Here is a 17,122-nt window from a genome sequence, read left to right on the forward strand (position 1 = left end):
GAGCCATCCCCCACTGTGCTACAGGTCTCCCATGTTCACCCGAACACCCAGCACTGGTAACAGCTATCAGAGAGGAGGGTATGAGAAACGTTTGCTCCCTCTTCCTTTTATTCTGTATTGTTTGACTTTTCTTCCATGACTATGTATTATATTTGGAGATATGGGAACAAAGAAAAAAAGGAGAAAGAAATCAAAGGTGACTTTTGCCACAGCCATTTCATTAGGTAGATGGAGATGAACATATTTCAAGAAAGTGAAGAGTAAAAAGACAGGAGAGAGGTGAGAGGCATACAAAGGGATTGATACAAATAAATGGCAAAAACACCCTCTATATAAAGTGTTCAATCAATGATGTAAGCAAAAATTAATATAACCCTTTACTGAGGGGATTTTAGCAATATGTTACCCAAAACAAAACCAGGCATGTCCTTTTCCCCCCAGAAACCTCATTCCCAGGAACTGTTCCTAAAGAGAGAAGGAGGCACAAATAGAAAGGCCTTCATAATTTTCTGCCCTTTGCTCTTTGAAATGGGGTGCAGTGGAAAGAGCTGAGGGTTTGCAGTGAAACCTACCTGGGTTTGCATCCTTGCTTTGCACTTTAATGGCTGTGACCTTGAGCAAGTTACTCAACCCCTTTCAGTCTCAGTTTCTTTATCTCTAAAATGAGAATAAACACACATGCCTCACAGAATTGTTGTGAGGATTAAATTAGATGTACAATACAACAGAATGTTTAAAATATAAAATAGCGTTTGTTTTTTACCTTCCATCACTCACTAATATGTATACCTTAGAATGAATGCATAAACTTTAATCAAAACTCTAGGGTAAATCATATAGCTTGGTCATTTCCACACTTCTCTGCATCAAAGTATCCTAAAATATTAAACACTATTAGCTTTTAAAGCAATTCAGAAGTAAACCTATGTTATGATACTTTGACACTTTCTCAATCTCAATTAGCACTAAACTAATTAACAAAACTATTTTCTACACTACAGTGCATCATATTTTTCTTCCTTCTTCCCTAATCCCTGGTGTGTTGTAAGGGTGATTGAGTATCTAATTACTTCTTAATTGAAGCACATATTATACATTTTTCACTAGTTCAAGCTTAATGCTTTTAGTCCAGAAATCAGATTCAAGGAAATTAAGTTGAATTGGGATTTGGGCAACTGTTATAATGAGAGAAGGTTTGTATTATGTCTAATTATAAGTAAATGTGGATTTTAGCATTATTTCCTATGGAAATATTTCAAGTACAGGAATGTGCCATAAATGACTAACTTAGATGATTAATAACATTGTTATTCTTATTTACAATCTTTTATTCCTAATTACAGTGATTTTGTTGCTGGGAACCACTAAATATAATCATTCTTTAAAGAACCGTTGGTTGTCCCCATATTAAATCAGAATGAACATTCATATCTGTGAAAAATTATGAGTTTCTCTGCAGCATAAAGGTTATAGGACTTCACGCATGCTGCAAAAAAAAAAAATAACATAAATCTTAGGATAGTTGGAATCTAACTGATGACATTAATCAAAAATATTTATTTACGGCAAACCATAAAAACATTACTACCAGAATGGCATTCCAATTTAGTTAATACTTTACAGACAGTATTTCTTGATGGTTTTTTTTCTCATTGAATTAGGCAGGAATAAAATACTCTGAAGTAGGTATTCGCAGACAACACGGGTTTGTTTGCCTGTTTGTGTCTAGATAAGGGGAGCAACCATTTGGAATAATTTGGTTGAAGACCACTTCGGGCAGAAGACTGGATTAACTAACGTTTTGAGATCCAATTCAACTCCATGCTTCTAAGATGTCCAGGAAAATATTTTACACAGACAAGGCTTAAAGGCCTTTATGAGTCTGCGACCACTGAAATGAGAAGAATTGAGAAATTTTGAAAGAGTTTAAAACACTGTAATGGAAAACGGAAATGTAGCAATTCATTTATTTGAGAATGTGTTGTCTAGTGGCAACTTGATTGATTAGGGAAACCTCCATATTACCTAATAAATATTTTGGATTTTGTCCAGGACATTGGGCATTATCTAGATTACTGTTTTGTTAAAAGTTTTAACTAGAATATTCGTTTAATTAAAACTGAAGTAGCCAAAAGAACAAGGCAAACCTGCTTGTATTAACATAGAAATATCTCCAAGGTAAATGAGCAAAATTTTCGTGTTGCTTTTTTTATATATATATTTTATTTTTATTTTTTTATATATATATATATTTTAAAAGACATTGTCTCACACCTTTGTGAGACTGATGTCAATATCTACCTTTCCTCTAATGTGGCTTCTTCTCTAACTTACAGGAGATGGCTCCCATCCCTAATAAAGAGGAAGTGCCCGTACACTATCAGGCATGTTCATTTCCATGCAGAAATTTCAGATTTCCCAGGTTGTGCTATATGTAAGCAGCTTGCTAGCATAATCAGCAGGACCTTAACTATCACATAATGAAATGAAAGTATTAAAAATAAAGAACTTCATGATTTCATCATGTTTCTGTATTTCCTTGTAATCGCTAGCACCAAGCTACATATTGGTAGATCTAATGCAGATCAATTTTCCAAAGCCCATTTAAAAGACTTCACTTTAACAGCTGAGACATTTAAATCAGATGCCCACAGTACTATAGTTCATGTGGATGGCAATAACAAACCACAATACCACCACCAGCCTCGTATGGCAAATGGTGACAATTAGTTATGTCACTGTGTTCCACTGTGCTCAGGTGTGGATTCAGAATCCTACTCAACACCCTTGTACCAATCCCTCAAGAGTTGGCACACACGTTTGAGTGTTCTGTGTCATCAATGTCTGTTATTTTTATAAATCTTTCTCGAACAATCCTATGTAGAAGAGAGGAAGAATGCCCTTGCAACAATCTAGGTGAGAGATGATTTTAAGTTTATGGGTTGTGATAGATAGATTTGGAGCTATCAGAAGGAAAATCTAGAACTGGATGATACATGGAAATGTGAGATGATGTGAGGTGAGGTAAGGTGAAGAAGAGGAGTGCAAGTCTATGAAGGAACATCATAAATTCAGTCTCGTATATGTTGTGTTGGAGATGCCTTTGACACACCCAAAAGAAAAGTCAGACTGACAGGCACTCAATTCTAGAACTTCATAGAGAGACCTGGTGCAGGAATATAAATGGGTGGGATATCTGTATTTAGTGGCAACTGAAGCTGTGGGTGTGAGTCACCTACGGAGAGAGCAGGCCCGTGAGGCTGAGCGGTGAGGACTCTGGCAGGGAGTGAGTGCTGGGATTTTACGTTCTATGATGCCTCTGCTTTCCTAAACCTCTGTGAACTTGATCACAGGAAAGAGAACTAGAGAGAATAGACAATGTATAAAGGACAATGAAACTGACATGAATACCTCTCTATAAGGTTTCCGTAAGTCTCAAAGTGGAAAAACAAAGCTAAAATTTTGATTTGAGGAAATTACCAAAAATGAGCATCCATGAGATGAAAGGCATAACAGAACATGTTTAGAGGAGACAACCTGGTCTCAGTGATTTTCTTATGGAAAATATATCCTTCAGGTTTAAAATCATAAAATCGATTTAAGGTATGAGAATATATTAATGTTCACCATATAAGTTGGCCCATACTGCAAAATGGTCTCTTCCGCCCAAACACAATTTTGTTTGAATTCATGGGGGAAGAGGGGCACTAAATTATTCTGGGATTTTTATGCACAATAAATAATTAACATTTCTAAAACACAAAAAAGAAGGGGGAAAGGCCTTGGCCAGTGTGACTCCGTTGTGCGTCATCCCATGCACCAAAAAGTTTCTGGTTTGATTCCCAGTCAGGGCACATGCCGGGGTTGCCGGCTTGATCTGAGGTGGGAGGCAGCAGGTCAATGTTACGCTCTCACATCTATGTTTCTCTCTTCTCCCTTCCTTTTCTCTAGAAATCAATAAACTATTCTTTAAAGCGTGGGGGGGGGGGGAGACACAAATATGGAAGCTGGGAGTATTCTCTTTGTTTAGTCATTTTGAAGAAATGCCTATACAGTTTTGATATTTTCAGTCTTGGGTTAATAACAATTTCATATCACATAATCAAAACGCAATAGATAGATTGAACACCCTTGTATTGGGGCCTCTTCCTGAAATCATTTTGAAACCCTTCAGGAACTTCATTCCATTTTCAAGAAGTTCTATATGATACAGTAAATAGAAAACAGCAATACCCATCGAGCTTTCATCCCTCACCCTAATGCTTGCTGTGCATCATGTTAAACTACTAGATTGTGGAGAGTCCAGGTTCTATTGACTAAAAGTACGGCTTTGAGCTTTCCATTTATCCAGGAAGCATAATAGCAGCGTTTACCTACATGGTCATTCCAAGTAGACATTCTCTCTTTCCCCACACAGCCCCTCCTTTCCTATAATGCCCTATCCTTTTCTACCCTATATCTTTTAGGTTATAAAAGAAAACCGATATAGAATTGATGCTAGCTATAGCTTCATTAACACTCAGAAGACAACATTATTAATTGCAAAAGTATACATGGAGAAGAATTCAACACAGCCAAGGGTGACTTCAAAGACCCAGAAAGAATTACGAGGGCAAGTTTGACAAAGCAATTGTTCAGAGAAGGTTGCTTAATCACCCCTCTTTTTTCTTCTACGTTTTTTGAGCATTTTTAAAAATCTATTTGGGACATACTTATATTTCCCCTTTTAAGACAGGAAAAAAAGGAAATATTTAAAGAGCTTTATGGTATTGCTTTTTATAGAAAATAAGTTAAATAAGTATAATTAATTATAGTTACTGTAAGCATGTGTGCATTTTAAGAATACCTGAGCCACAGGGGAAATAGATAAGACTAGACAGTAAGAATAGCCTTTTAAAAATGGGATAATACTCAATGAAAGAAATAGACAAATAATCACTTCATTGTAGATTAGTACCAATATTATGACACCAAGAGCAACAAAGAAACTGGGCCTAATGCTTGGCCATATTTTTTGTTTGTTGTTATTAAGTTTTGATATTTTCAGTCTTTCTATAGAAAATTCAATAGGTAAAGAATCATTTAATGTCAACTGGCTCCCAGAAATCTGAACTAGCAATGCACCTGGGTGAGTTATATGCTAACTCTCTATACAAGTACAAAATCAGAGTTCTTACTTCTGAAATGGTAATATGAAAAGTTACAGATTATTCATGGGAATAATAAGTCTTGGTTATCAAAGCCTTCCAGATGTCTAGACATGTCATGCAAAAAAAAAATGCCATTTTAAGTCCCAAAACTAAAGTTATTTTAGTAAAACATAGCTAAAATAAATCTAAATTATTTTAAACATTTTTTAGAGAACTACCAGGAAAAAAGTGTGGGGTTTTTTTCTTTTCAGTTCCAAGAGCTTAAATGAAACATTCATGCATTAAATTCAAAGTCTGACTGTCAAATCATTTCACTTTAATAAAAATTTGAATTACTGCCTTAGGGCATTATTAAATATCAAATAAAAGCACACATCCATAAGTCTGATTTCCCAATATAATTTTTATGTAGAACTATAACTAGATTTGTATAACATATTTCAAGATAAAAGGATCAAAAATGTATTCATAAAAGGATGAAGTAAGAATTGGGGTCGCCTTTGAAAGAATTCCTGCACCATTCTTGGGAATTTCTGGAAAAATGACCTCCTTTAAGTAATCTCAGCCTCCAAAAAAAAAGGACATGACTCCATCCTCCTTTTCAAAATACCCAAATTGTAATTGACTTAAGATTTTCAAAATTATACAATATCTTCCTATCATACAGTGAATATTAAGTATCTGAAATATACATAATCTCATTGTGCTGTATGTATATAAAAGTGATAAAATAGTGATGGCTATTTAGATATTTAGAGAGGCACCTCTGGTCTAGGACGATATAGATCAAAAATTCAAGATAATCTTATTTCATTAAAAAGGGTCACTTATAGTCACTGATCATCACAGACAGTATATTAAACCTAGGCTGGAGAGAGTCATAAATTCATGTTGAACAAACCTCATCACACCTCACTGCCTGCCCCTCTTACTGGGCCACTCCTTAAGCCCACACTTCCACCCTTCTCCTGCTCCAATCTCCCATCCTCCCTGCTGCTCTGGCCCCTCCTGGCTGCCTCCCCATTCTTCCTTAAATAACAAAAGCAAGTCACAGACTCACTATGTCTATAAACCACCACCTCTTCTTTCTTCCGATTACAGCACATGAAGTGTCTATTCTCCTACAAAAGTCAATCTGCAAATCTCTTTAGGATTTCATCCCCGTTCAGCTCTTTAGACACTTCACAGCGAGGACTAGCCCCTCTGAGAAACAGCATCGTCAGCCCCTCCATCTGCATAAAGAAAAGTTTCAGTATTTCTTTTGTTTTAAAAAAAAGAAGAAGTCTTGCCCTGGCCGGTGTGGCTCGGTGGATAGAGCCTCGGCCTGCAGACTCAAGGGTCCCAGGTTCGATTCCGGTCGAGGGCATGTACCTTGGTTGCAGGCACATCCCTAGTAGGGGGCATGCAGGAGGCAGATGATCGATCTTTCTCTCTCATCGATGTTTCTAACTCTCTATTCCTCCTCTCCCTTCCTCTCTGTAAAAAATCAATAAAATATATTTTAAAAATAAAATAAAATAAAGAAGAAAGTCTCATTCCCACCACAATGAAAGAAATGATATATGTGTGACATGATGGGCGTTAGGCAATGCTACAATGGTAATCACATTGCAATATGTAAGTGAATCAAGTAGCATCACATAGCATCTCTGCCTCCTCCCTTGACACTCAACTTTGTCCTGTGGCAACATGCATCGCTCGGCATCACTCCACCCTGACCGCCAGCGTGGGGACACTCTGACCTCTGTCCGGCTGCCTGGGTCCCTCTTCCAGTGCTGCTGCACAACTGCATTACTTTGGGCAAGTGACCCAACTTCTCTGTGCTTTGGTTAATGTACCTATAAAGACTCAAAGACTGTATGAGCATTTCATGAGTTAATGCCTATGCAGCATTAGAACATTATACATATATATGTATTTAATCTCTATGCCAACAACCCCCATATTCAGTTTAGACATCTTCTTTGATCTCCACTCTCAAAATTCCAGCTACCGTCATGGTGGATCCACTATTGGTGAGTGACAGGCATCTCTCATTCAACATGCGCCATGGGGGTAAGGAGGAGTGGAACCTGCCTGCAGCTATCTTTTTTATATTCACCCTTTAAGGCTACAGAAAAATCTGCACCTACATAAGACAATGGTCATAATAAAAATTCCCCCATCCACATAGCCGAGGTCTCCATCAGATTCCACGGTGAGTATACGGTACATCACATTCTACTCCACAGATGCATTTTCTTGAGAGTCTGTGGGGTTATGATCAATTCTTTCTGGAAATATTAGTTTCTCACAAACTGCCTCCTTGATTGGTAAATACTGTGATATTTCATTAGGTTCCGTGAAGAGGGAAGGTGAAACGTGGATGAAATTAGCAATTTTGCTCTCTCGTGATGTATATTCTCATAACATGTAGGTCTTGTCGGCCTCGTGGTAAAGTCTCCTGTCATTCATCCTGATAAGCACTCCATCAATTCACAAGAAAAACTGCAACAGCAGGAAAAAGCTGGAAGGCATTACTCTTTCATACTTAGACTTGAAACTCCATGATCATGAAGTTCATCCTCAAACAAGGGAACTTCTGCAAAAAAACTTAATCTGCTCTCTGGCTTTCAACTGCACTCTGTCTTTATGATTTACCTTTAACTTGAGTGATTCTCCATGTAATGTTCCCTTATAATCTATTGCATAGGTCCAGTCGGAGGGTTTAATAACCTCCCTGGAATGTTCACCCTCCGTCCAGGCTACTTGAAGCTTCCTTGGTAGTTGTTTACACATCTTAAAACATCTGTAGCATTGACTCAATCCCAAAGCCAGAACCATGCTGCATTCTTAAAACATTGTCTCCAAACATCATTCCGGGGGTAAATGGCACGTGCAATTCATCAGCTAACTTCTCCACCTCTGCCAGCTTCATGATGTAGTAGGTCATGGCTGCCGTAAGCTTCCAGGGCCCAAAGAAGTCCCAGTGGTTGATCTGGAAGCCAGGGATCATCACAGTAAAGACGGTGCCCACATGGGCCACATGGAACAGGCTGGAGCGGTGGTGGCAGCAGACACGGGTTCCCCTGCCTCCCTGTGACCCAGCCCCCGGGGCTTCCAAGCTATTACCATCCCAACTCAACTCTTTATTTTCCTTTCTATCCTGAACAGAGCCTCCTCCAGCTTTCCTGCTGTCACTCAGTTACACTCTATCCACACAAAACTTATCTTTGATATTTCCACCCTCCTCTACCTCATCTATCCACCCTCCTCTACCTCATCCAATCTGTCACTAGCTATCACCTTCAAGGTGTGTCTCACATACATGAACGTCTCTCTCCTTCCACTGCTCCTCGTCAGAATCCGAGCCTCCATGTCTTTCACCTTGGCTACTCAGCTGACTTCTGCAATGTCCTTCCACTACAATCCAGTGCATTCGATCTCCAGTCCCTGTGATCTACTGAAAACATCTGTGTAAGTTCTCAATGCATCAACAATAAAATAAAGATGCTTTCACATGCCTGGCAGGCCCTCCAAGAATGGGCCCTGCCTAACTCCCTGCTTTGATTTCTATCCGCAGGCTCACGGGGTCTTCCTTCAGGTACCCCAGTGCATTAAATGTTTACCTCCTCCACAAGGAGTAGCCCCTTGGGACCTTTGCAAAAGATATTCCCACTATCGGAAATCTCCATTGCTACATTTCTTTGTTCTTCTCATTCATGGAGTTACTACAAGTTTCTTCTCATTCCTGCCAAAAGCAACTTGCCTGGTCATCATCTTCAAAACTAGGAGGGTGAAAGGCACTGTAGTGTCTAACATAGAAACTGAGAAGGAATAAATGACTGGAATATAGGACATGATACTGCTAAGGAACTTGTAATTTGCCTGGACATTCAAGATACAAAGTTATGTGTCATGATGGATTCAAAGTAAAATAAATATGTTTCAATCCTCAAGAAATTTGAAATCTAACCAAAAAAATAAGAAATACACAAAGTTAAATGGAAGAAATAATGTGAAATGAGAGGTACAATTTAGAGGAGAAGCAGAGAATTCCTGTTGAGAGTGGTATTGGAGTTGGGCCTGCAGGGTAGCAAGGATTTCAATAGGCAAAAGGTGGAGCAGGAAGGACTGTGTGAGCGAAGCACAATCACAGATGTAAACAGACAGTTTGGCTGGAGTCCTGGGTACATACAGTGTAGTAATAGCAGAGAGGCAAGGAGACTGGATTGGGAAACACATGGACAAAACGATCACCTTTTACTATTCCTGTGTTGACTGTCTAGCTCACGAGACTGTGAGCTCCTGGGCGCCAGAGATTTCTATTCCTTGTACCGCTTGCATAATATGTGACTATCTACTCCCAATGGTCCACTAAACAGTCAAAGCTCTGTCCTGCTTACCTAGAAAAGTATTTCAACAGATACGACTCTCTTATGGGAAGCAGTGGCTTGCCGGCCATGTGCTGACCTCTGTACACACTCTTAGGCAATTCACAAGGTAAAGAAATAATTCAGTGTACAGTCATTTTTGTAGACTTTATCTTTTCCATGTTTGTGATGTTTTATTTTGTTAGCTCCTTAGGGGTAAGGAATCCATATATTGAATTCAATATATTAAAAATGTATGTATTGTGTTTTAATCAATCAAAAAATACCATATTCTGATTATTAACCAGTGCTTCTTGATTACCAAATAATAGCACTTCCATAGGACAAGTATTTTCATGCACGACAGATATGCCGTCTCCTACCCCAAAAACAATACAATCAAATCTGGGTCAGACAATGAGGGTCAGCTTTGAGGCTCACACCTTCCTCCAGTCCCTTCCTTCACGTTCCTCTGTCATGAGGAGGTGACTGCTGAAGCTTCAGGGGTTCGACACAGTAAAGTACTAAAGGGGTGCTTGCATATCCCTGTTTCTCTGTCCTTAGGAGAATCAGTATTAAAGCAACATTTGGAATGAAAGGCTGCTCTAGTGGGGAAATCTGAGCATTGCAGATTCCTTTCAACAATGCATGAAATCTTTTTAAAAACCACCTCACTTCCAAATTAATGGGGCTTGGGAATGTGTCATACATTTTACCAAAATATAAAATCCATACTGCTGAATTATCAGGATCACCACGGGAGTACCTTTGGTCTGGTAGGTTTACACAACCACGTGCCCACTTCCTGACTTCGCCTGCACGTACCGGAGGAAGCCTGGCTTGTTCCTGTTCCCTTTGGCTACTGAAATGCAGCTCTGATGACTCTGTCACTAAGTGGCTGCGTGGGTCTAAAATTGTCTCCCAAAATCCCATCACAGCCTTCCACGAGTTCTGCCCCCTTCACATGTGTCCTCAGCCTTCGGAATTCTTCAATCTGAAAATAAGAGCAGAAAAATGTAGATTAATCATTTACCGGACATTAACAAGAGTGACTTAAAATATGCATACATTGCCACAATTAAAAAAGAGAAAATTAAAACTAAACTTCAAAAACAGGAAAACAGACTTAATTCTTCCAGACCTAAGACATTAGTCATGATCCTTGCAAGAGAAATGAAGACCAGAGAAGTACGTACAGGTGTCATGAAAACCTGCTGGACTTATTAATGCAAATATGATATGCATCTCTCTCAAAAATCTTTCATGCCTGCCAGTAGGATAATAAGAAAGAGTGAATGAATGAACGTCTTCTCATAGGCTTCCCAAGTATATCTTTAATTAATAAGTTCTGATGTTATTGTACATTAACACTGATTAAATGTTAGATTTATTAGATGGAGGTTTCCTTCATCCAAAGACTCTCTTTGCTGCTCTTCCAGCCCTTTGGAGAATGCAGGTTCAAAGAATACCTCTAATTTCCCAAAAGTTTAAACCCAACTTCCTCCCTTAACAATACCAATTTTCAAGTTAATTTCCCTTTCTCAGGAGGCCTCTCCATGTCCCAAGGTTTCCCTTTACCTGTGAAAAGGTTGTTCCCATAGTCCCCAGGGGCCTTTCCCATCAGCCACACTGCAGTTTCTCTGACCTTCCAGGTCTATACCCCCTAAGAACCCGTAGCCTGCCAGACATGGCCCTCTGAGAAGTATGGAAGCAACAAGCAGACATGTGAGGAACACCACCAGGCTCATTCCCATCTACAGAGAATGACTTATCTACAGGGCTCGTTGTCTACTATTTCATTTAAATGCCTCACAGTCACATGACTCAGACAGTCTTCATTCCTTACGCAAAAGGAGAAACTGATACTTTAACCAAATTAACCAAGTCTGACACTTCCAAGCCCACCTGCTCTTTTCCCAGCTCCATAGCCACCTCTTCAGAAATTCTAGTCCATTCAAGAGAACCTACATCCTGCATGGATGCTGAGCAAATGTGATTTGATCAGCATCAATCGACCAAAAGCCCATTGTGTATCAGAGGGTTATACCACAAAGGTTTCTTCATACAGCACAGCCATAGAGTCTCCACATTCATAAAGTGAAAGAAAATGCAAGGAATCAACTAATGCAGGGATACTAATAAAAACCTAAAAACTCCTACGGACTTTAGAGGGCCCATGAAACCTCTCAATGACATGCAAAAATTTACATGTGCATTTTTTCTGAAGTAGAAGTTCACTGACCCCAAAGGAGTTGAATCTCACAAGATTCTAATCCAATCCCCACATATACATGTTGGAATATAGAGTTGGGGGCAAATTAAATGGCTTGTTAGATTAGAATCCAGGTTAGAAATTTGACTTCCAATATTTTATTTTTCCATGTCTCCAATAATGTTTGATTTCCTAAGTCTAGGTGTCAACTGTCCTGTTTTTTTTTAAAAGTAATATCTGTATTTATATAAAAATGCCAGTCAGATGAGCCATTGGCTGTTTAATCTACATAATGGTTTGTCACTAGACCTTCTCAGGGTCTTCGAGTGGGGATATGAGTGGCGATTATTGCATGCCATGTCTGGGAAGTTTCTAGAGTCAAGGCTGCATGAGAATCCCCCGTACTTATATGTGGAATGTATTTCACTCAGTTTTCCCTATGTGTGGAGTGGGAAGGACCCTGGTCAGTGAGAGGATCCTATGTTTTTTCAAAAAGAAGATTATGAAGGTGAAGGCAGTGGGCTCGTCATCAAAAGGCCGGTTCTCATCCTGGTTCTGCCACTTAAGACCCCAACAACCAAATTACTTCACCTCATTATGCCTCAGTTTCCACATGTGTACGAGGGAGATGAAGTAACAGTACTGGCAAAGATGGTGTTAGAAGTAAATAGAATATTTCATGAAAAGTATTCAGCATAATGTCCAAACACATGGTATTTGATATCTACTAGACAACTTCTTTTGAGGTCAAACCTTTAGCATTTTGGATAAATATTTAACTCCAATTTTATACGCAAAAAGTAGACTGAAAAAAAATAAACCAGTTGACTGGGAAAATGGAAAATCATCCTCCTCGCATTCAGTTTCCATGGAACCATATGTCATAGCTGCCACCAGAACCTATAACCTTGGGCAGGGTCCCCGATGAGCAACATGGACTAGAAACTTGACTGCTTCAACATCTTTTAAGAAATTCTCCACTTTCATGGGCTTTGAAGCTTATTTTAAAGCGAGGCTAACTTTATATTTACGTATCGTGAACTGAAGATAAGCCTTTCAAGCTCCAGGCCTCCCCTGCACACCTTCAGTGGGAACAGCTCCTAGACGAGATGATCTGAATCAACAGCGGGCCCATCTCAGACCACTGTGTTCTTGGAGAGAACTATTTCACAAGAAATGCTTTTCTCTGATCAGAGCAACACTTTGAAGACTTCAAACATCAACAGAGAAAAACACGTCTTTCTGAAATGCCAATGTTTCTGAAGTAACCACCCCTCAAACCCTTTAGTCACTTCAAATGGTTTCAAGTGCATACTGCGTTATCCCACGCTGAAATGAGAGATAGTGAGAAATTAAAAAAATAATATCCCAGGATAAAAGTCTTCAACAAAATTCAAATGTCAGGCAGTACAGAGACTATCATTATCATATATATCCGTATGCATGATTTCGTCGATTTTTAATGCTACTCTACTAAAGCATGGCATTTGTTTTTAACCAACGTAAAAGAGGGATCCCACTCTTCAGAGACAAATCCTCATCTTCTGAAGGCAGCAGGGCTGAATATTCACTGTTCTCTGAACCTGGGTTGCACTCCAATTGATCTAAGTTAAGACATTTATTCCAACCTTCACTGACTCATGAACCAACCAGGCTATTCACTCACAGTTCGACTTTTGAGCCGCTTTCTTTATGAGTGCATTTAAAGGGCTAATGTCCAGGGTTTGAGGTTTGGCACTAATTATTTTTGGGAGTTCCCAAGATCCTATGTACATCCTCTAACTGACTTATTGGGACTTACAGATCATTGGTTATCATGTTAAAAGAGAAAACTAAAACATAAAAGTTGGTGTTCTCACCTTATTTTCTTTTATCATCAGACTATGATGATATGTGAATTAGAATAATATAGTTCCTTATGGTAGCAATCAAATAAAAAAAGCTGAAAGCAGACTGTACTTAAACAGTCTACACATATATACGTAAAGTGAGATTGTATGTAGCTATCCACCTTTCAGGTCCTGCAGCCTTGCTGTTTTTGTTTGTTTCATTTTCTTCTACCCCATCTGTCAAATCATCGCTTCCCCTTCCTTACTAATCTCTCGTCCATACACCAACTCTCATTCCATCACCTACTCTTTAATCTGATCTTTCTCTTTTCTAAGGAAGAGCTCAGAGCACAGCCTTTCCCCAGAACACTGATGGAAACTGTGTTCTTACTCCAACCCCCAGCCTGGTCTCGGCCACATGATCCTCACTTTAGGATCATGACTGATAAGCCGCACATACTGAAACTTACTCAAAAATTACACATTTACAGAGTATATAGCCACAGGGGATGTGCTCTCTATCATGAAAGACACTCTGGAAATATGAACAAAATTTCCCACAAGTGCCTAAAAATAGTGCATTTTAAGAAAGGAAAGAGGGAGTCTCAGAGGAGAGAGAAAGTCCTAGAATTGCACTGTCCAACACAGTGGCCGCCCGCCCCATGTGGCCACTGAGCATTTGAAATGCCGCTAGTCTAAGCTGAGATCTGCTGAAGTGCAGAATACACTCTGAAAGTCAGTGTGACTAAAGAATGCAAAATATCATACCAGTGATTTTTTTATATTGATTACATGTTAAAATGTTACTTTGGATAAATTGTGTTAAAATAGACTACTTGAATTAATTTCACCTCTTATTTTGACTTTTTTTACAGTGGCTACTAAACATTTTAATCTAGTAGTTGGCTCATATCATGTTTCCATTGGACAGGGCTGGTCTAATGCCAGCTGTCAGAAACGACATTCTGGTGCTAGAGTGCTGGTCGAAATTTCAGCCGGAGATAAATGCCGGCAGATAAAAAACAGTGGTTCCCAAAGTGTGCTTCCTGGCATCAGTTCCTACCCAGAACTGCTGAAGCAGCAAATCTGGGGAGAGGCCCAGCAACCTCCAGGAGACTGTTCGAGAATCACGGACACAGGAAACAATTTACCACAATTGTTCCAAAGCACTTGAACTCATTTTCAAACATGACCATGCCGTGGCCCTGCAACAACTCGGTGTTAGGGTTAACAGCCCCTCAAATCCCATGAGGAACACAAGACCAAGAAAGGCCTGCTGAGGAGTCCTGGACGTAATCAGACCTCCTTGGCCATCCAGGTGTGCTCCCAGGCCCCGCGGGCCCGGCACACACCCTGCCTTCACTCAGGCTGTAGGGAGCCAGGAAGAGTCCCACTTCTCAATCCACAGGAAATAGGGAATGGGGCAGGATGAAGAGGAGGTAAGACGAAAAGAAGCAAAGTTGAAAATGGTTTTCCAAGTTCTAACAAACATAGACCCACGCAGTGAAAAACGATGTGAACATAATCCATAATCTTTTGTTTCCGTGGCGTCATTTGATGTTGAAAGGGACAGGAAATAAAGACAGGCTTGAGATGGTAGGTAAGAAATAGAAGTAGATTGGTCAGGGGGAAATGCAGAAAAAGGGGGGGGGAGCAGGAAGAGGAAGGAGAGTAAAACTTAATGATCAATCCATGTCTGTGCATTTGTGTGTGTCTAAGTGTGCGCACATACTTGTACATATGCCATTATATCAAAATACCACCTTTTATCAATTCTGAGTATTGTTCACATTTTAATGGCTCTGTGTCTTACAATTTCTGATGTTGGATCCGATGACATTAGTATGTTCATGGCACCTCATTTCCAAATGTGACAATCGAGCTGAAAAAAATTATTTTTTTTTACTTTGGCTTCCTAACGCTTAGAACACTGTTTAGCTTAAAGGCATTTAATGGTGATTGATCATTTAAAATAAAGAAAATTACACTCATTCAAATCCATCCAATTGTGTGTGTTTTCCTTAGCCTATGTATGCTAACCAAACATAATGTGAAAACTTCAACTAAGCAGGCACTTCCAGTTCCATAGTCTAGAATTCCTGGTTCTCAGGAAGATGGGAACGTTCCACGATGGGTGGAATTGTCAGCCGTACACTTCAGCCGAAAACTCCTCCTTGCGTCCAGCTGCTGTGCACTGCACAGGAAAGCGTTATGACTTGGAGCTTGTCTCTTTAATGTGGCTGGTGCAGGCATTATTATCCTGTGGCAGATTATGCATTCGAGAGAGCAATTGTTTCCATACTAATACCCAGCAGCTTAATCACATATGTTAACCCTATGATGTAAGATGAAACATTTTTTCCTCAATACAAGTTTCATATTTCTCAATATCACCAGCTATGTAGAGCCTCCACCTGCCATTAGCCATTCCTTTTATCTTATGTATCAATTCTCATTCTCTTGATCTTTATCTCTTTTTCTGCTCTTAAGTGCAATAATATGAGACCTCAATTTTTCTTGGTTCAGATTCTCATTTTTACTGTTTTCTCTAGACTGTTTCTATGTTGGCTCTGCTTTCTCTGAAATTGTATGAGCAGCAACAGTGAGACACTTAAGTCAAGAACAGACTGATGTATATTCTCTTAAGATTATAACTTTTTTCTAAATCACTGCAAATTGCATTTTAACATACATGCCTGTGTCTGTGTGTGTGTGTGTGTGTTCACATTTTAACACTGCTGCCCTCTGAACAGATGCTCTAGTGAGCTTTGTGCTAACTGCACCTAATTTTTTTCCTCTTGAAAAGCTACAGCTAACTGCAAAGTCATCAATTTTCCTTCTTTCTTTTTTTTTAATCTTCACTCAAGGAATGAGGATATTTTTTCCATTGATTCTAGAGACAGAAGGAAGAGGAGAGGGTGAGAGGGAGCGAGAGAGAGAAACATCAATGTGACAGAGGCACGTCAATTGGTTGTCTTCCCACAAGCACCCCTACCGAGGGTGGGATCAGACCTGCAACCCAGGTACATGCCCTTGACCGGGAATCGAACCGGAGGCCCTCCAGTGCACAGGCCAATGCTCTAACCACCAGGGCAAAAGTCATCTATTTTCCAGAGCAGGTGAGATTATTGGCTTAGGCTCCCCTTTATCGAGGAACATGACTTAGTGAGCTAGAGTTAGACGGTCACTGGCCTTACTTAGAGGGACGTTACAAAGCAGGGTTTTCTTTGAAGCCAGTGAGACCCAAAGGCACAATGATTTATCTCTGGAGTTTAGCATAACACACTGGTCAATGTGATAGTAAAACATTGTATCTCACGTGTACAGAACATCAGGTAACATTCAGAATACAGCTCAACATTAACATTCCCTAAACCAGACTAGCAAGGAAATCTTTAATGGAATTCTAAGTGAAATTGAGAATTTTCTTTCTTGTGGCTCAGCAAGGTTAATCCTTAGTTTAAAAAAATAGAAATGTATTGTGTTATAGAGAAAAACTTTATTTTTCACTAAAATTTTTACCAGTTTTAAAGAAAATTACCCCTAAACAAAAACTGTAATGCTAAATACACATGACTA

At 39.4% G+C, this 17,122-nt stretch overlaps 1 protein-coding gene and 1 pseudogene across 3 annotated transcripts in view; both read right to left on the bottom strand.

The window, feature by feature from the left end:
* Positions 1–17,122, bottom strand: part of CA8 (carbonic anhydrase 8) — an 83,437-nt gene that overhangs the window by 8,294 nt on the left and 58,021 nt on the right. The window contains exons 8-9 of one of the 2 annotated variants that reach the window (XM_079796371.1): positions 10,328–10,496; positions 613–657 (exon numbers count right to left, since the gene is read on the bottom strand). In XM_079796371.1, the coding sequence (XP_079652497.1) occupies positions 10,362–10,496 (135 nt within the window). In that variant the 3' untranslated portion in view covers positions 613–657; positions 10,328–10,361. Of the gene's footprint in view, positions 1–612; positions 658–10,327; positions 10,497–17,122 lie in introns of those variants that run through there. The other variant, XM_079796370.1, reaches the window with a different exon arrangement.
* LOC307113910 (TIP41-like protein) lies at positions 7,371–8,145 on the bottom strand (annotated as a pseudogene). The gene has a single exon. The product of its transcript is annotated as a TIP41-like protein (transcript).

Source organism: Cnephaeus nilssonii, assembly GCF_951640355.1.
Source record: "Cnephaeus nilssonii genome assembly, chromosome: 18".
Lineage (NCBI taxonomy): Eukaryota > Metazoa > Chordata > Mammalia > Chiroptera > Vespertilionidae > Cnephaeus > Cnephaeus nilssonii.